The 20,017-nt window shown below is 36.8% G+C and overlaps 1 protein-coding gene across 1 annotated transcript in view; it reads left to right on the forward strand.

Moving 5' to 3' along the window:
- Nucleotides 1–19,546, forward strand: part of LATS1 (large tumor suppressor kinase 1) — a 40,861-nt gene extending 21,315 nt beyond the window's left edge. The window contains exons 4-8 of the mRNA XM_060029805.1: nt 2,633–4,146; nt 6,863–7,445; nt 9,862–10,044; nt 10,250–10,356; nt 16,454–19,546. Coding sequence (XP_059885788.1) covers nt 2,633–4,146; nt 6,863–7,445; nt 9,862–10,044; nt 10,250–10,356; nt 16,454–16,963 — 2,897 coding nt within the window. The 3' untranslated portion in view covers nt 16,964–19,546. The remainder of the gene's footprint in view (nt 1–2,632; nt 4,147–6,862; nt 7,446–9,861; nt 10,045–10,249; nt 10,357–16,453) is intronic.
- Nucleotides 19,547–20,017: the final 471 nt, after the last annotated feature.

Raw genomic sequence — 20,017 nt, forward strand, 5'->3', positions numbered from 1 at the left:
TAGGGTAGACTGCCAGAGTTATGGGTGAATGAGGGCAAGCAAGTAGGTGTTTATTGGGTGACCAGTAGAGGAATGAATGTGGCCTCCCACAGATAGCATGAGCTTCCAAAGAACTGGCTTTTTAAAAAGAGTTTGCAGAGCTACAAATAACAATGATCTAGAAGCATAAATGGAGAGCAAAGAAGTGGAGTTCCACCTTTTAGCCCAGTTTATTTTTGAAGAAAACCTTGATTGCAAAGGACTGAAAGGAAAGTAATGTCAGCAGACGATAACCAGCTTTAAGGACGTGGGGGGAAAGCTTGGAGCAGAGGTTAGTGATCGAGGGGCATTTGCTAGTTATAGAACAGAGTGTGTCTAGAGGGCAACAGTGGGAGGGTTTAGGAAGTGGAAGAACACAGAGAACTTTATGGGAGGTGCAGAGCAGTAGGGATGGCAGTGTACTTGAGGGTTGCAGAGATTTCGTCTTACCTGGTAAAAGCTGGGAGAGTGACTTGGTGCATTTGGCCTCAGCTGACTATCCGAGGAAGGTGACACCGAGCCTGTGGTCAGAGGACTTGTCTAGCTTGCCCAGAGTGATGACTTTCCCTGAAGTCATAGACCCAAGATGCTGCCCAGCCTAGATGAAATAGAATGTTAAACTGTACATTCTGAATATTTACCAGGTTTTTTTCATGTGTTATTAAATGTATTTTCTCCCAGGATGATGTTGACCCTTCAGATTTGTGGGTGTTTCTTGTTTTGTTCTGAATGGTGCTAAGTGTTTTATGTATTTAAATCTATCAGTCTGTTACTGTATGTTCTCTACCTTTGTCATACTTGGGAAGACCTTCCCAGGAGGTACAAAGAGGTACCCCAATATTATCGAATGTTCACTGGTTTTCTCCTAGTACTTGTATGGTTTCATCTTTAACATTTAAATGTTTAATCCTTCTGGAATGTATTATTTATATGTATCATATCTTATACGAATGTATTATATATATTTTTTAAATGTATTATACTTTTCTTAGTGACCAGATTATTTTAAATACTTCGGGTTTTTTTGGTATGTTTTCTTGCCTGTTTAATTTATTTGGAAATTCCATTAAATAGAGACTTTGTAAATCTCTACCTTATTTAGTGTTCAGCTAATTATCCCCTACTGCCTTTTTTTGTTTTAAAAGCCATACTGAAATGTATTTAAAATTAGTGTTATATCTATGAAAATTACAAATGGACACATCCTTTGGCTCAATAATGCCATTTCTAATAATTTGTCTACTTAACATATATATGAAATGGTATCTGTACAAAATTCTTCATTGCTTTTTGTGGGGGAGGGGTAAAACAAAAGACTGGAAACAACCTTAACAGCCATCAGTAGGGAAACTGATTAAGTAAATTTGGGTACATCCATATAGTGAAAAACTGTAATAACATTTTTTAAAGGTAAAGAAACACTTTATGTACTACTACAGAATCTTCAGTTTTTTTAATGAAAAGACCCAGGCACAATAGTATATATAGGAGGTATACTTTTTTTTAATTTAAGTGTAGTTGATCTACAGTGTTAGTTTCTGATGTACAACAAAGTGATACAGTTATGCATATACATATTCTTTTCCATGGTTTATTACAGGATATTGAATATAAGTTCCCTGTGCTCTACAGTAGGACCTTGTTTTTTATCCATTCTGTATATAATAGTTTGCATCTGCTCATCCCAACCTCCCAATCCAACCCTTCCCCGCCTCCACCCACCCACCCACCCTTGGCAACCACAAATCTGTTCTTTATGTCTGAGTCTGTTTCTGTTTTTTAGGTAAGTTCATATGTGTCATATTTTAGGTTCCACATATAAGTGATATCATATGGTATTTATCTTTCTTTTTCTGACTTACTTCACTTAGTATGATAATCTCTGGTTGCATCCATGTAGCTACAAATGGCATTATTTCATTCTTCTTTATGGCTGAGTAATATTCCATTGTGTGTGTGTGTGTGTGTGTGTGTGTGTGTGTGTGTGTATTTTATATGTTTTTATATATATATATATAAAATATATATATACCACATCTTCTTTATCCATTCATCTATCAGTGGACATTTAGGTTGTTTCCATGTCTTGGCTATTGTAAATAGTGCTGCTATGAACATAGGGGTGCATGTATCTTTTCAAATTATAGTTTTGTCTAGATATATGCCCAGGAGTGGGATTGCTGGATCATATGGCAACTCTATTTTTAGTTTTTTTGATGAACCTCCATACTGTTCTCCACAGTGGCTGCACCAATTTACATTCCCACCAACAGCATAGGAGGGTTCCCTTTCCCTTTTCTAGTACTGTTTACTTGTGTATTCCTAAAATATCTTACTGATGACATTAGTTACCTTCAGTGACATTGGTTGCCCAAGGGACGGGGTGGGTGTCCTTTTGTACTGCTTGAATTTTGAGCTATGAGAATGTGTTACCCAGTCAAAAATAAATAAAATTTTAAAAGGTAAAATAAAAGCACATACTCAAATTTGATTTTTGTGATTCTTGAAAGAGAATTATCATTTAGTAGTGTTAGAATTCCAAGCTAAATTTTTCGAAAGTAAGAGGTTAAAAAAACATGTTTTTTTTTTGTTTGTTTTTGTTTTATTCCCATAGGGAGTGTGCAACAATCAGTTAACCGCAAACAAAGCTGGAAAGGTTCTAAAGAATCCTTAGTTCCTCAGAGACATGGCCCACCACTAGGAGAAAGTGTGGCCTATCGTTCTGAAAGTCCCAACTCACAGACAGATGTAGGAAGACCTTTGTCAGGATCTGGTATAACAGCATTTACTCAAGCTCACCCTAGCAACGGACAGAGAGTGAACCCCCCCCCACCTCCTCAAGTCAGGAGTGTCACTCCTCCACCACCTCCAAGAGGCCAGACTCCCCCGCCAAGAGGTACAACTCCACCTCCCCCATCATGGGAACCAAACACTCAAACAAAGCGCTATTCTGGGAACATGGAATATGTAATCTCCCGCATCTCTCCTGTTCCACCTGGAGCCTGGCAGGAGGGCTATCCTCCACCACCTCTTAACACGTCCCCAATGAATCCTCCTAATCAGGGACAGAGAGGCATTAATTCTGTTCCTGTTGGCAGGCAACCAATCATCATGCAGAGTGCTAACAAATTTAACTTTCCACCAGGGAGACCTGGAATTCAGAATGGTAGTGGCCAGACTGATTTTATGATACACCAAAATGTTGTCCCTGCTGGCGCTGTGAATCGGCAGCCACCGCCTCCATACCCTCTGACCCCAGCTAATGGACAAAGCCCTTCTGCTTTACAGACAGGAGGATCTGCTGCTCCTTCATCATACACAAATGGGAATATTCCTCAGTCTATGATGGTGCCAAACAGAAATAGTCATAACATGGAACTTTATAACATTAATGTACCTGGACTGCAAACAACTTGGCCTCAGTCATCTTCTGCTCCTGCCCAGTCATCCCCGAGCAGTGGACATGAAATCCCTACATGGCAACCTAACATACCAGTGAGGTCAAATTCTTTTAATAACCCATTAGGAAATAGAACAAGTCATTCTGCTAATTCTCAGCCTTCGGCTACAACAGTCACTGCTATTACACCAGCTCCCATTCAACAGCCTGTGAAAAGTATACGTGTATTGAAACCAGAGCTGCAGACTGCTTTAGCACCTACACACCCTTCTTGGATACCACAGCCAATTCAAACTGTTCAGCCTGGTCCTTTTTCTGAGGGTACCACTTCAAATATGACCGTTATGCCGCCTGTTGCTGAAGCTCCAAACTATCAAGGTCCACCACCACCTTACCCCAAACATCTGCTACACCAAAACCCATCTGTTCCTCCATATGAATCAGTCAATAAATCTAGCAAAGAGGAACAGCCGAGCTTGCCCAAGGAAGATGAGAGTGAGAAAAGTTATGAAAATGTTGATAATGGAGATAAAGAAAAGAAACAGATTACCACTTCACCTATCACCGTTAGGAAAAACAAGAAAGATGAAGAGCGAAGGGAATCTCGTATCCAAAGTTATTCTCCTCAGGCATTTAAATTCTTTATGGAGCAACATGTAGAAAATGTACTCAAATCTCATCAGCAGCGTCTACATCGTAAAAAACAATTAGAGAACGAAATGATGCGGGTAAAACCTCTTTTTAAAAATTTTTTATTTTTATTGGAGTATAGTTGATTTACAATGTTGTGTTAGTTTCAGGTGTACAGCAAAGTGATTCAGTTATACATATACATATATCCACTCTTTTTTAGATTCTTTTCCCATATAGGCCATTACAGAATATTGAGTAGAGTTTTGTGCTATACAGTAGGTCCTTATTAGTTATCTATTTAATATATAGTAGTGTGTATATGTCAATCCCAATCTCCTAATTTATCCCTCCCCCCTCCTTACCCCCCTGGTAACCATCAGTTTGTTTTCTACATCTGTGACTCTATTTCTGTTTTGTAAATAAGTCCATTTGTACCATTTTTTTTTAGATTCCACATATAAGCGATATCATATGATATTTGTCTTTCTCTCTCTGACTTCACTCAGTGTGACAATCTCTAGGTCCATCCATGTTGCTGCAAATGGCATTATTTCATTCTTTTTTTACGGCTGAGTATAAAACCTTTTAAAATGTCTATTTTTATACTTGATTATGTATTTGCTTATTTATTTTAAAATACTGTGGTCCAGTATTTTTCTTTCTTTTTATCCTAAATATATTATCAATTATTTAAAAGTCAGTAAACATTAAGTATTTTTGATTATACCATTTTATTTTAGCATTTCATGATTTACTCAGAATTTTTTATAATAAAGTTGTAATAAATTAAGAAAAGTATAGTTTACAGTGTGTAGTTTAGGTATGCATAATCCCTTCAATGGAAATTGGAGCAAGGGTTTTTTTCTAGAGTTTACACATTATCTTACATTTTAAAATAAACTAGAAATATCTGGGTCCCATCTCTTGATAAACTTATGAAACATTTATTTTTATTTACAGTAGTTTTTGGGCTTGGGGGCTTATTCATCAGATTGGTCTTATTAGAAAGTGTCAGACACATCTCCTTTCAGTTATTTCCCCTTCTGATTTTATTTTTATAATGTACTAGAAAAATATGTTGAAATCATTAAATCAGACTACTAAAAAGGAGATCAGAATAATTAAACACTTTAGATTAATATCTGTTGTTGATTCCATGTAGATCTCTTCACTAGATATTACGGTGGTACTCTCATTATTATTTTTATCCTGTATTTACAGTTCAAAGGTTTGGCTCCTAATCTTACATCTAGTGCTCAAAAGCCAAGAGGCTTAAATTTATGTTAAACTTCCTTATGAAACTTGAGAGAGCCATTCTTTTAAAATGATTTTTCTAAATCTGATTTCACAGTATAGTTACTCCTGCTATAAATTGAATTTTGTGAGGTGAGAAATACCATGATAACCTGTATGACTTATCCATATTTAGCTCTTAGGATTTCTTACTAAAGTCTGTCTGTATGTATTTTCTTAGTTTATTTTTCCTTTTTCCTCTTCACTTTCACTAATAGCTGATTTAAACTTTTATGGTGTTGGAAGCTTTGCTGACTTCTGTAGCCTCCATTACTGTGTAGGCAAGTAAGATTTTTAGAGAAATAGTTCTGTACTAAGTCTGGCATGTCACCCTTAAAAGATTTTGCATGCAAACGCGCATCCTAACAGAAGCATGAGGTTGCTATATTTTAATTAGTCTTGCATTTCTAGAATTATACTCTACTTTTCAAATCAAATTCCTTTTCTATTTAAATTATTTTTTATTTTTTTTTTGCGGTACGCGGGCCTCCCACCGCTGTGGCCTCTCCCGTTGCGGAGCACAGGGTCCGGACACGCCGGCCCAGCGGCCATAGCTCACGGGCCCAGCCACCCTGTGGCACGTGGGACCCTCCCAGACCAGGGCACGAACCCAGATCCCCTGCATTGGCAGGCGGACTCTCAACCACTGCGCCACCAGATAAGCCCTCTATTTAAATTCTTAAGTTAATTCTTCATTAACTAGTCAAAAATGAGCTATTCATTCCTTCTGAATCCAGGTATTCCATGTCTACTTAGACGTTGGTTTTTGTTTTATCTGTTTTTTTGGTATCTTCATAAGTCACACTGACTATTCTTTGAAACATTCCAAAATATCTAAAAGATACCTTGTAATCAAAAAAGTTGTCCCTTTTAAATAAGGTAGGACATACCCTTTGCATTTTGCATTAGTGGTGGCTGTGAGTCCTACCCTTACTCTAATGCCCTGAGAAAGATAAAAGGAAAGACTGACTGTTAATGAGTGGTTAGGTTAGGAAAGACATTCTTTTGTTCTCAATACATCAGTTTTTTAGAATAAATGAACCTGAAGTGGAAGAATTTCTTTTCATGAAGGATAAAATGAAAAGAAGACTATTTGAGGCATAGGCATTCCACAAAGAGATGCATATAATGAAAGCAATCTAATTACGTCGTTTGGGATGAATATGCATGGAGAGATAGATGAGGGTGCATGTTAACATGTTTGGCTATTGCACACTGGGAACGTGTTTTTTGAGTGCATTAGAGAAGAGTAGAAAGCTGAACATTGATATCATCTTCTCCTTGCTCTCTACAGCAGACTTTGCATATACACTCACCTTGTGTATCCTGTGAACTATTTCTTATGCTGCACTTTTGATAATTAATTTTCTCTGAAGTATATTCTAGATTTCTAACATGCTTTATTAAAAATTATTATGCATTTAACCTTTAAATATATGCCTGAATTTTTTCCAAGCGATTTCTTAATATTCAGTATAGAAGATAATTCCTCATTTAATATTTAGTTTATTTGCCTAGGTTGGATTATCTCAAGATGCCCAAGATCAAATGAGAAAGATGCTTTGCCAAAAAGAGTCTAATTACATCCGTCTTAAGAGGGCTAAAATGGACAAGTCTATGTTTGTGAAGATAAAGACATTAGGAATAGGAGCATTTGGTGAAGTCTGTCTAGCAAGAAAAGTAGATACTAAGGCTTTATATGCAACAAAAACTCTTCGAAAGAAAGATGTTCTACTTCGAAATCAAGTTGCTCACGTTAAAGCTGAGAGAGATATCCTGGCCGAAGCTGACAACGAATGGGTAGTTCGTCTTTATTATTCATTCCAAGACAAGGACAATTTATACTTTGTAATGGACTATATTCCTGGGGGTGATATGATGAGCCTATTAATTAGAATGGGCATCTTTCCAGAAAATCTGGCACGATTCTACATAGCAGAACTTACCTGTGCAGTTGAAAGTGTTCATAAAATGGGTTTTATTCATAGAGATATTAAACCTGATAACATTTTGATTGATCGTGATGGTCATATTAAATTGACTGACTTCGGCCTCTGCACTGGCTTCAGATGGACGCATGATTCTAAGTACTATCAGAGTGGTGAGTAAAATCATAAAATTTGTTTGGACATTTGCATATGATTTATAATGCAATAAAATATAAGATGGTATTATCCCTGGATGGGAGCCAGAAGTCCTGGGTCAGGTCTTGACTCCACTGGATAAATGTGGGTGAATCCTTTAGACACTTAGATTTATAAAATGAAAGAGTGTGCTAGAATTAATTATTTCTAAATATCATTAACATTTTTGAGTTAATCTCTTTACATTTTATTAATTTGAAATATGTCAGACAAATAACAATTTGAAAATAATTTTTAAATGAAGCCCCATACCCACCATTCAGCTTAAGAACTAGATTATTAGTACTTTTGAAGACCCTAAACAATCACCTCCTTTTCTTTCTTCCATAGGAGTATTTCAGAACGCCATAATCAGTTCTTTACTTTTCTCTACACTCTTACCACATATGTATATATCCCTAAATAATTTATTATTTCATTTTGCCTTCTCTTGAACCTTTATTTAAATGTAATCATTCTATATGTAGTCTTCGGTGTTGACTTCCTTTATTTGTTTGAGGTTCATCTGTGTTCCTGCATATAACATTTATTTTCACGACTGTTTAGGCTTCTGTTGTATGACTGTTATACAGCTTGTTTAACCTTAAACACTTTATGTACATGATTCTGTTTAATCTTCACAACGTCATTGTGAGGCAGAGTGAAGAAACCGAGGCTAAGTTAGAATAAGAAACTTGCTCGTGGTCAGACAGAAGATAAGTGTAAGGGCTAGGCTTTGAACTGAGGTTTGTCTGCCTACAGGGCCCCTGTTATTTCTTCTATACCACACTGCCTCACCAAAATCCCTCCAAGCACTAATGGAAGTATAAGTCAACCTAACATTTGTTGGATACTCAATATGACTAGGTGCTTTACATATTTTCTGATTTAATGCTTACAGCAATCCTCTGAGGTAAGTATAAGTGGCCTCCAGTGCTTCTTGTGAACACAAGTAGATTGACATTAAATGGATAAAACTGAGATACTACTAGGAGTAGATCCTGAACCTACTTTAATATTCAGCTTAACATAATTTAATGTCTCCCCAGATTCACCTGAATTACTTGGGGTTCATCTTACAAATATGATTCTTAGGCTCTATTCCAGTCTTCTGATTGAAAATCTCCACTGAGGGTAGAAATTGTATTTTAATCAAACATCCTAGATGATTATTACAGTTAGGTTAATTTCAAATATTTTTTTTCCTAGATGGTTTCATCCAGTCATGGCTTTAATTACTAGCTCTACATCAATGACTTCCAAATCTCTCTTCAGAAACAGCCTCTCCCTTTCACAAGGATTCCTAATAGATCTTTCAAACTTAACATTGCCAATCAACAACTCTTACTTTCTCCCCCTCCATATTTGTTCCCCCTCCCTTTTAGTAAATTGTACTACCACCACCCGTCCTTGATTCTTTCTCCATACCCTCCACATCTGATCCCTCAGTAAGTCCTGCTTACTCCACCTCTAAATATATCTTCAATCTGTTCACTTTTCTCCATGTTCACTGTTACCATCACAGTCCAAACTTCACTGTAATAGCCTCTTACCTGATCTCTTTTTCACCCTTGTTCCCCCTATAATCTATTCTCTATACAGCAGTTAAAGTTTTCTTTTTTAAACATTTATCAGACCTTTTCATTCTCTTGCTTCACACTCTCCAGTATCTTCCTGCTGCACTTCGAGGAAAAAGCAGACCATTTCTTTCGCTCGCACACCCTTGTGCACTGGCTCCTGCTCTATTTCCTACCGTTCTCCCCTTACGAACCACACTGCTCTTCTCTCTGGTGCTGTTGGGATTGTGTGGGCGCCTTGCTCTGGTTTTCAGATGGTTGAGTTCCTCTTATTTTTTTACAAATGTCACCTCAGTTGGTCTTCCCAAGACACCCTAGAACATTTGCCATATCACCACCCCATGTTGATTCTCTGTATGCAATGCATCACTATGTTTCTTATATATGTATTTGTTTGTTGTATTTCTCCCCTACCGAGAAGCTGCCTGAGAGAATAGTGTCTTTATTATTATCGTTGTCATTTGCTGAATGAATGAAACACAAATCTAATTTGTTTGAAACTTTGTCCAGAGTAGTATTGCAGAGCAGTCTGAGTACCAAATTCTCAATCCTACCTACTCAAATGATTTTTACCGTCATCACTTAATATTGAGTAAATTACTGCATCTTAGGCTTATTTTTCTTAGTGTAAAACTTATCCTATTGATATTTCAAGAGTGCAGGCTCTAATTATTAATAAACACCATCAGTGATTTGCCATACGTTGTGTCTCACTTTGTCAACAAGGGGAAGCGTTGTTAACTCTGAACTATGACGTCAAAAGGTTAAACAGACTAGGTTTACTCTTGTTGCTTTTATTTATTTTTTTACTGTACAGGTGACCATCCACGGCAAGATAGTATGGATTTCAGTAATGAATGGGGTGACCCCTCTAACTGTCGATGTGGAGATAGACTGAAGCCACTAGAGCGGAGAGCTGCACGCCAGCACCAGCGATGTCTTGCACATTCTTTGGTTGGGACTCCCAATTATATTGCGCCTGAAGTGTTGTTACGAACAGGTAAAACGTTTGTTTCATAAATAATCTCAGTATGCCTTTAGACCAGCTGAAACTTACATTAGAATATGGCTCATTTCAGGCTTATAATAAAAGTATTAATTTTACAGTATAAATTGTTGATTTAATATTAATTTTGATTGTATTAATTCTGAGCACTTTTTAAAAAGTGCTTATGAATAACCATAACTTTGGTATCTTATTTTAGGCTATACACAGTTATGTGACTGGTGGAGTGTTGGTGTCATTCTTTTTGAAATGTTGGTGGGACAACCTCCTTTCTTGGCACAAACACCATTTGAAACACAAGTGAAGGTAAGGTGTAGAATCTATACCAAAAGAATTGTTATGAAGTCCCAATACCATACACCTTTATCAGTCCTTTACTTTGAGCATCTTAATCTAGAATTAAAGAAAGAACTTGTAAGGATACAGGAACCCACTAAAATTCCATGAGTGAACGCTTATCTCCATCATATCACTGTTCCTCATTCATACACTACATTCATATTTCATTCTCATAGAAGTTTTTAGTACCTTTTGAAGATGTATTCCAGTTTACTCTTACTACTGGCTGCTGGCTTTGTTTCCTTTCATGCACATTCTAGCCTCAAACTACTAACAAATGTCTGTATCTCCCTGGCACTTAAATGAAAAGTTGCTCACAATTTTGACCATAAATTGTCCCATTAAAAAACCCTTTAGTGGCCTTGTCTGTGGGTTAAAGTCCAAATTTGTCCTCAGTTCCTTTGTTCGTACCATTCCCTCTGTCTGGAATGTCCTTCTTTCTCTCCCATGTTTCACAACCTTCCCCCTTTCTGGTTCACTCCTGGTCATTTTAATCATTCTCTGAGAATGTCTTAAGATATCATATTTTCTATGATGCTCTCCTCAAGTTACAACTTCTGACATTGCATTTAATACATTATATTTAAAACTTCTTTTAGAATTTCTTTTATTACAGGTCTACTGGTAATGCATTCTTTCAGGTTTGTGTCAGGTTTGTTTGAAAGTGTCTTTATTTCCCCTTCATTTTAATATATATGTATATATGTAAGTATATGCATATGTATAAATACATGTATATTTGTGTGGGTGCTGTGCGTGTAAAAAATTGAATGCTTTCTCCCTAATTTCAAGAACAAGGCAAGGATGTCTATTCTAATGAGTCTTACTCAACAAAGTTCTGGAAGTCTTAGCCAGTGTAATACAGCAACAAAAAAAATAAAAGGCATAAAGATTAGAAAAAAATAAAAACTTGCTTTATTCACAGATGACATAATTTTCTATACTGAAAATCCCAGGGAATCTGTGCAAAACTCCAAAAAACTAATAAGTGAGTTTAGCCAGGTTGTAGAATATAAGGGTACTACGTAAAAATCAATTGTATTTCTATAGTCAAGTAATGAACAAATGGAAAATGAAATTTTAAAACAATACCATTTACAGTAGCTTCCCCAAAATGAAATACTTAGGTATAATATTGGGTCATATTATACCTATAATTCTATTAGGTATAAATCTAATAGAACATGAACAAGATCTGAATGCTAAAAGTTACAGACTCTGATGGAAAAAAACAAGATCTTAATAAATGGAGAATCATACTGTGTTGATGGATTGGAAGACTCAACATAGTAAAGCTATCAGTTCCCCCAAAACTAATCTACAGATTTCACTCAAATCCAATAAAAATTCCCAGCAGGAATTTTTGTAGGTATAGGTGCGCCAATTCTAAAATTGATATGGGTAGACAAAGAAACTGATAACAAAACAGGGTTTTTTTTTAAATTTATTTTTTATTTATTTATTTTTGGCCGTGTTGGGTCTTTGTTGCAGTGCGTGGGCTTCTCATTGTGGTGGCTTCTCTTGTTGCGGAGCACAGGCTCTAGGCGCGTGGGCTTCAGTAGTTGTGGCTCGTGGGTTCTAGAGCGCAGGCTCAGTAGTTGTGGCGCACAGGGCTTAGTTGCTCCGCGGCATTTGGGATCTTCCCGTGTCCCCTGCGTTGGCAGGCGGATTCTTAACTACTGCGCCACCAGGGAAGTCCCACAAAAACAGTTTTTTAAAAGAAGGACAAAGTTTGAGGAATCAACTACTTGATTTTAAGTCTTACTATGAAGTTACAGTAGTCCAGACAGTGTGATATTGGCAAGAGGATACACACACAGATAATGGAACAGGATAGTGAATAGGGAAATAGGACCACACAAATATGGCCATTTGTTCTTTGACAAAGGTACAAATGGAGAAAGGATAGTATTTCAACAAATGGTGATGGAAAGATTGGTCAGCCATATACAAAAAATACTGACTCAACATAAACCTCACACCTTACACAAAGATTACCTCAAAATGAGTCATAGATCTAGATAAAATATAAAGGCTATACTTCTTTTTTTTGCGGTACGCGGGCCTCTCACTGTTGTGCCCTCTCCCGTTGCGGAGCACAGGCTCCGGACGCGCAGGCTCAGCGGCCATGGCTCACGGGCCCAGCCGCTCCGCAGCATGTGGGATCTTCCCAGACCGGGGCACGAACCCGTGTCCCCTGCATTGGCAGGTGGACTCTCAACCACTGCGCCACCAGGGAAGCCCCATAAAGGCTATACTTTTAAAAGAAAATGTAGGAGAAAATCTCTATGGCCTAGGCTTAGGTGAAGAGTTCTTAGAAATGACATCAGAATCATGGTTCATTAAAGAAAAGGTTGAGAATTTGGACTTCATCAAAAATTAAAAACTTTCAGTCTGCCAAAGACATGGTCAAACAATGAAAAGACAAGCTACAGTTTGGGAGAAAATACTTGCAGGTCACATACCCAACAGCAGGCTTATCTCTAGACTATTTAAGAATCAAAAGTTAAAGAAAAACAGCCTAATCCAGTGACTTGATAGAGGTTTCCTTAAATGCCTGTATCAGAAAAGGAAAGCATGTCTGTCTCTTTAAGTATTCCTGAAAGGGTCAAAAGAAAGGCAGGCCTCTGGACTGGTCCCTCAGGGAATCACCAAGACCAACCAAAATGCACAGCCTCAAATTTTTGGAAGGCAGGGTCCTTACTGCCTACCTTGGCACCATACCAGGAAAATGGGCTGCCCTCTCCATAACCACGGTGGGGCTGAGCAATGGTGAATGGTAGTTGGTTCATGCAGACTGCTATCTTACCAAGTTTTAGCAGCTTTTCCCTTCATGAAGCACTCCCCTCGTTGCTCTTAGGGTCAAGTCAGATTCCACAGTACCAAAATGGTTGATTATGATAAGAGTTGAATTTTTTTTTCTCAGTTTAATGATTGTTTTTGTGGAGGGACTGACCACTGAGGCTTCCTATTTGCCATTTTCCATGAGATCTCACTCTACTGTGTTTTTTTTTTTTTCTACTGTGTTTTTGACTATTATCTCTTTATATAGTTCTGTTAGAGGTTGCTCTAGTGATTACAAGATACATACTAAATTTTCATTGTCTACTTAGAATCAGTATCTTGCCACTAAAAGTTCAGTGTAGAACCTTACTACCATATAGGTCCCTTCATTCTCTACCCTTTGTGTCTTAGGGTTTTTTTGTTTGTTTTTTATTTATTTATTTTTGGCTGCACTGGGACCCCGCTGTCGCGCGCGGGCTTTCTCCAGTTGCAGAGAGCAGGGGCCACTCTTTGTTGCGGTGTGTGGGCTTCTCACTGCAGTGGTCTCTCCTGTTGCGGAGCATGGGCTCCAGGCACGCGGGCTTCAGTAGTCGTGGCTCACGGGCTCCAGAGCACAGGCCCAGTAGCCGTGGCGCATGGGCCTAGCTGCTCCACGGCATATGGGATCCTCCCAGACCAGGGCTCGAACCCAAGTCCCCTGCATTGACAGGTGGACTCCCAACCACTGCGCCACCAGGGAAGCCCCGTGTCTTAGTTTTTTATACATCACGTCTACATACATTTAAAACCTCATCCAGGAGTTCCCTGGTGGTCCAGTGGTTAAGACGTCACCTTCCAAAGCATGGGCAGCTGAGATCCCACATGCCTCCTGGCCAAAAAAAAAAAACCAGAACATGAAACAGAAGCAATATTGTAACAAATTCAATAAAGACTTTAAAAATGGTCCACATCAAAAAAAAAAAAGCCTCATCCAACAATGTTACAGTTTTTGTTTTCAACCATCAACTTATTTTAAAGAACTCAAGATGAGAATAGTCATTTGTATTTACGCAGATAGTTAGCATTTTCCTTGCTTTCCTGCATTCCTGATGTTTTATGATTCTTTCTCTATCAATCCCTTCTGTCTGAAGAACTTCCTTTAGCAAATATTTTAGAGCAGGTTTGCTTATAGCAGATCATTTTAGTTTTCCTTCATCTAAGAATGTCTTTATTTCACCTTCCTTAGGATATTATCACTTGGTAATAGAAGTCTGGGTTTCAGTTCTTGCAGCACTTTAAAACGTATCCACTTCTGTCCTCCATAGTTTTCTGATGAGAAATCTACAGTAATTCAAATCATTGTTCCCTCAAGTAATGCATCATTTTTCACTGGATACTTATAAGAAATTTTCTTTAGCTCTCAGTGTTGTAATTAAGATTTGTCTGGGCATGGATTTCTTAGGGCTTGTCCTGTTTGGTGTCTCTTGACACCAAACAGCATCTTTAATTTACAGGTTTGTCTTTTATCAGATTTGGAGAATTTTCAGCCATCATTTCTTCAAATATTTTTTCTGTACCACATATTTTTTCCTTTTGGAACTCTGACACCAACATTAGACCTTTTGGTATAGTCCCGCAGGTTACTGAGGTTCTCATATTTTCAAACTTTTTTCTCTCTGTTGTTCAGATTGTATCATTTCTATCGAGTTTTCTTTAAGTTCACTGATTCTTTCCTCTGACATCTCCATTCTGCTGTTGAGCCCATCCATTGAGTTTTTGTTTTTTGTTTTTTTTAAGTTTTTAAAGTCATGTTTATTCACATTGAATTTACATTCAGTAAAACTCACTCTGAAATTTGACAAATGCAATCACCACCATAATCAAAGTGTAGAACAGTTCTTCAACACCCGCCCCCCACCCCCCCCACCACCCCCGTCCCCGAAACCCTATGCACAAACTCCTCCCTGATCCTTAGGAATCCACTGATCCATTTTCTGTCAAAGGGGTCAAATTTAATCATCAAAATGATCTATTATAGAAAAAAATGTAAGCACAAAAAACCAAGTTTTTAAAAGGATACTTTGAAATATACAATGTTTAGAATAGTCAAAAGAATGGGATTTAGAACTAACCTTTGTAAATTAAAGCAGCTGACAAAGTTGTCTTAAGATAGTTGTATTGCTAGGATAGCTAGTCTAGTTACTATTTTGGGCTTCAGGCTGGGGCTGGTTGGCAGAAAAATGATTTTAAATAGTTTAAATGGAATTGAATTCTACAGAAATTCTCTATGGGGCAGATACATGTTCTTGCAGATATTTGGCACCTTTTCAGAAGTTCTCCCCTGCTACCACCATGAAAGGGACAGTAAGCAAAAACCTCTACTCTGTATATATCAATCATAACATGTTCAAATACATGTTATCTCCTCATAAAGCTTTCAAGCACTAGCCCTGTTTATCAGCATCTTGAACTGGACTGAGCCGAGTTATGCGCCAAGGCCTAAAGGGTCCGTTGAGTTTTTACTTTGGTTATTGAAGAGGGGGTTTAATTTTCTTCCCTACACAGCACTGATAAGCTCATATATGAATAAGGAAGAATGAAGTTCATTTATTTAATAAATATTTATGGAGACCTACCCCTTCTCTCCCTCCCTTCCTTTCTCCCTCCCTCATTCCAGTTTATTCAAAACAATAAGTGTTTATTGAATATCTATTAATTATGTGCCAGGCAATTTGCCAAACACTGGGAAATGCAAAGACAAAACATGGTCTATAGCCTTATGAAATTTTATACTGTAGTAGGACACAGACATAAATAGATACCACAAAGTATTAGAGATATTATGCTACAAGGAAATATATAGAACTGGGGAGGCACAGTAGAAAGTCATTTCTGCCGTAGGTTGAAGGTCTTAACAGGGGAACTAAAACTTACAGTGAGTCATGTAATATGAGTGTAAGTTGTCTAGAGAGGAGGGAATGGAAAGAAAAGTTATTTCCCACCGATTCATTATTAAAGGTGAGGAAAGTGAGGGAATTCCCTGGCGGTCCAGTGGTTAGGACTCACACTTCCACTGCCAAGGGCCTGGGTTCGATCCCTGATGGGGGAATCTAAGATCCCACGAACTGTGCGGCATGGCCAAAAAAATGAAGTAAAATAAAAAGGTAAGGAAGGTGAAATACAATGCAATTTATTTTAAGAAAACACTGATAGTCCAGTAAGATTTTTTCATTTGAAACTTGAAGGAAATTTTTGTTTTTCTTATTTCTTTCCTTCTAATTTTTAAAAATCTTCTTTAAAGGTTATCAACTGGCAAACATCTCTTCATATCCCACCGCAAGCTAAACTGAGTCCTGAAGCCTCTGATCTTATTATTAAACTCTGCAGAGGACCAGAAGATCGCTTAGGCAAGAATGGTGCTGATGAAATAAAAGCTCATCCGTTTTTTAAAACAATTGATTTTTCCAGTGACCTGAGACAGCAGTCTGCTTCATACATTCCTAAAATCACACACCCAACAGATACATCAAATTTTGATCCTGTTGATCCTGATAAGTTACGGAGTGATGATAATGAAGAAGAAAATGTAAATGACACTCTGAACGGATGGTATAAAAATGGAAAGCACCCTGAACATGCTTTCTATGAATTTACCTTTCGGAGGTTTTTTGATGACAATGGCTACCCATATAATTATCCAAAGCCTATTGAATATGAATATATTAATTCACAAGGCTCAGAGCAACAGTCAGATGAAGATGATCAGCACACAGGCTCAGAGATCAAAAGTCGTGACCTAGTGTATGTTTAACACACTAGGAAATAATTGTAATGAGGCTTTGCAATAAGGCCTGAAACGCAGGGGTTTTTGAAGCTCTGAGAGTAAAATTATGCAAATGTAACAGAGCTATGTATGTGTGCTCTGTGTACAATTTTTTATGTTCCTAAATTATGGGAAATCCTTTTGAAATGTTAATTTATTCCAGCCTTTTTAATCAGTAATTTAGAAAAAAATTGTTATAAAGTAAATTATGAGCTGAATATTATAGTCAGTTCTTGGTACTTAAAGTACTTAAAATAAAAAATAGTGCTTTGTTTAAAAGGAGAAGCCTGATATCTATTTGTACATATGCTAAATAATTTTTAAAAAAACAAGCATTTTTGAAAATTTTTTGAAAGACAGTTTTAGTTTTATCTTGCTTTAACCAAATATGAAATATACCCCACATTTACAGAGGTGTTTTTTTTTTTCTTCCCCCATAATTTGTTTTTGGAAAAAAATAAGCTATAGAAATGAAGCCATCATGGTGGTGAGTGTTCCTAGGCTAATGATAATCTGTATAATTCACATTTTGTAACTAAGAAATACAAGGTTGAAACAGTATGCTCATCCAGATGAAAACTAGTGCAGTTTATCTTTTTATCCCATCTGCGGAATACTTAATTTTCTAACATATCTCAGCAAATTACTGGCTTTGAAAGAAGCAAAGCACTACCATTTTTCTTTTCATATTGGTATTTTTAATGCTGCTTTCAGTTTTTAAAGGGAACAAAGCTGCCATAAATTAAAATTTTCAATACTAAAAGCTAATAAGATCTTTCATATTTTTACTTTGAAATTAAAAAAAAGTTCCACATCCTAAGCAGAGAGATCATTTTCAGCTTCATATGAAACTTTAATTAAAAATTATTTGTGAGTACTTACTAGAAAAGTACTTTTTCTATATAGTGACAGTTTTGATTATGTCATCAGTAATGTTATATAGTTTTCCTCTTTCAGAACAGAGATGCATACACAGATTGTTACTGGCAAAAGAAAATGTGGCTATTTGGCAATATTTTACCTGTAGGCAGAGATTAATTGGTGAAAAAAACATTATTTAATTCCTAATTAAGGTGGCCATTAGTAATTAGGAAAAAATACATAGTGTTCTTAGGAAAATTCAAAACCTCCTAACTTATTAAGGTTAAACAGTATGTTTTTCAGCATTACTGTTATATATAATACTTAGGTATAAGGACAACTTGTGGTTTCATACCAAAATACATTTAGCTTAACTTTTAGGAAGGGGGAAAGGGCTCTATTCTCACATTAGTAAAATTTGTATTTTATTTCCTGAAGCTCCACTGATAGGGAATTGTTTCATCAAAACAATATTTGTGGAGAAGAAGCATAATTTTAGTGATTTTTCAGACTTACAGCTTTCTTCAAATAAAAGCTAATGGAATCATGTATGCAAGTAAAATTAAAGGCAAAGCTGTTCTGGTTGAATTGGGGAGAGCAAAAAAGATTTATTAGCTCACACTTCCCTCCTTTCTATAGGTGGCCTTTCTATAGTTGGTCTTCTCAGCTTGTAAACCAGTGCATTAGCCACTATGTAATGGTAGGTCTTTGGGAGTCATTGGCCCTTCCAAGAATCTGATGAAAGCTGTGGCTTCTCTTCCCAGAAAAATGCACATCAACACATACGCACAAAATGTTGCATGCAGTTTAGCGATTTTGGATGTGTTGAAACCTGTCACAAACTCTTCGTTAGGGACCTCTGTCCTGCAAGAACACTGATATATTAAACTAGGAACTTTGCTGTAAGTTTACTAATTAGTACTCAGATTAGCACATCTTGTATAAACACTGATAATTTATGGTGTGAAAGGTCTGTACCATGTGATAAGATATCCTTAGGACTGCCTCTCTTGCTGGTACAGCACCAAGACATTTTAAACACACTCTTTTGAGGGCACTGAAATACATGTTTGGCTTGTTACAAGCTTAATAAATATTTCTGAAGGACTTCTACTCAGAGGATTGTAGGAAAATGCACTATATAAGATGGCAGTCTTCACTTCATGGAACGTTTGATTAGTCCTGTAAAATTCTATGCAAAACAAATTAGTTCAAGAACTTTCTAGCTCAGTACTCAAATTTTTAAGTTATCCCCCTTGTTCTTCAGGCTTTCTCAGTCAGATTTATTGCAATTTCCATTTAGTTGTTTTATTTCTGGACTATGGTGCAATACAGAATAAAACCAACTTTGTTACATTTACATTGTAGGAAAACTAAGGTGCTGTCTTCTCCCCCTCCCTCCCCCCAAAATCTGTGTTGCCCTTATTCCTCAAATGTAACAGACACTACAAATTTTGTATTCTTTTAAATTTCCTCTGACAGTATAAGCTTTTTGTGTTTATCTGAAGCAGTGTACAAGCCTTTCGTATCTGCATTTTTAGCAGTTTGGATATACTTATTAGCTGTCTTATTCCCAAACTATATCCAGATCTTCCAGTATAGAATCTGGTGCTTCCTGACCAAAAAGATGAGAACGATGTCAAAAATCTATATGCTCTCAATTGAAATGGAGTGAAAACATTGATCATGTTTTCTTTTTAAAATAATTTTCCCACTCATTAAAAAAAAAAACTTGCTGTCTTTCTTATACTCACCCCTTTTATGCATATCAGTGGTATTTATGAAATGTGTTCTATAATTATGTAATTGTAGATACAGTTATGTATTGTCCAGTGACGTCCTAAGGCAGGCCCTGTTGCTGTATCTTTTCTACCTTATTTGTAATAGAAACTATAGAATGTATGACTGAGAAGTCACTTTGAGATTGACTTTTTTAAAAAGTTATTACCTTCTGCTGTTGCAAAGTGCAAAACTGTGAGTGGAAATGTTTTCTTCTGACTTAATAATATGTTGAAATTAGAGAATACAGTGGGAGGATTTTTAGATATTGCTGCTGCTGTTACCTAAGGTACTTTAGAAATTTTTCTTTAATAAACAAAAATCCCTTTGGTATTTAAAGTGAAACATTTAGCCTGTTTGTTTTAATCTAAAACAAAAAGTAATTTGGATCAACATAATGGT

The sequence above is a fragment of the Delphinus delphis genome, chromosome 14 (assembly GCF_949987515.2).
Source record: "Delphinus delphis chromosome 14, mDelDel1.2, whole genome shotgun sequence".
NCBI classification, from domain to species: domain Eukaryota; kingdom Metazoa; phylum Chordata; class Mammalia; order Artiodactyla; family Delphinidae; genus Delphinus; species Delphinus delphis.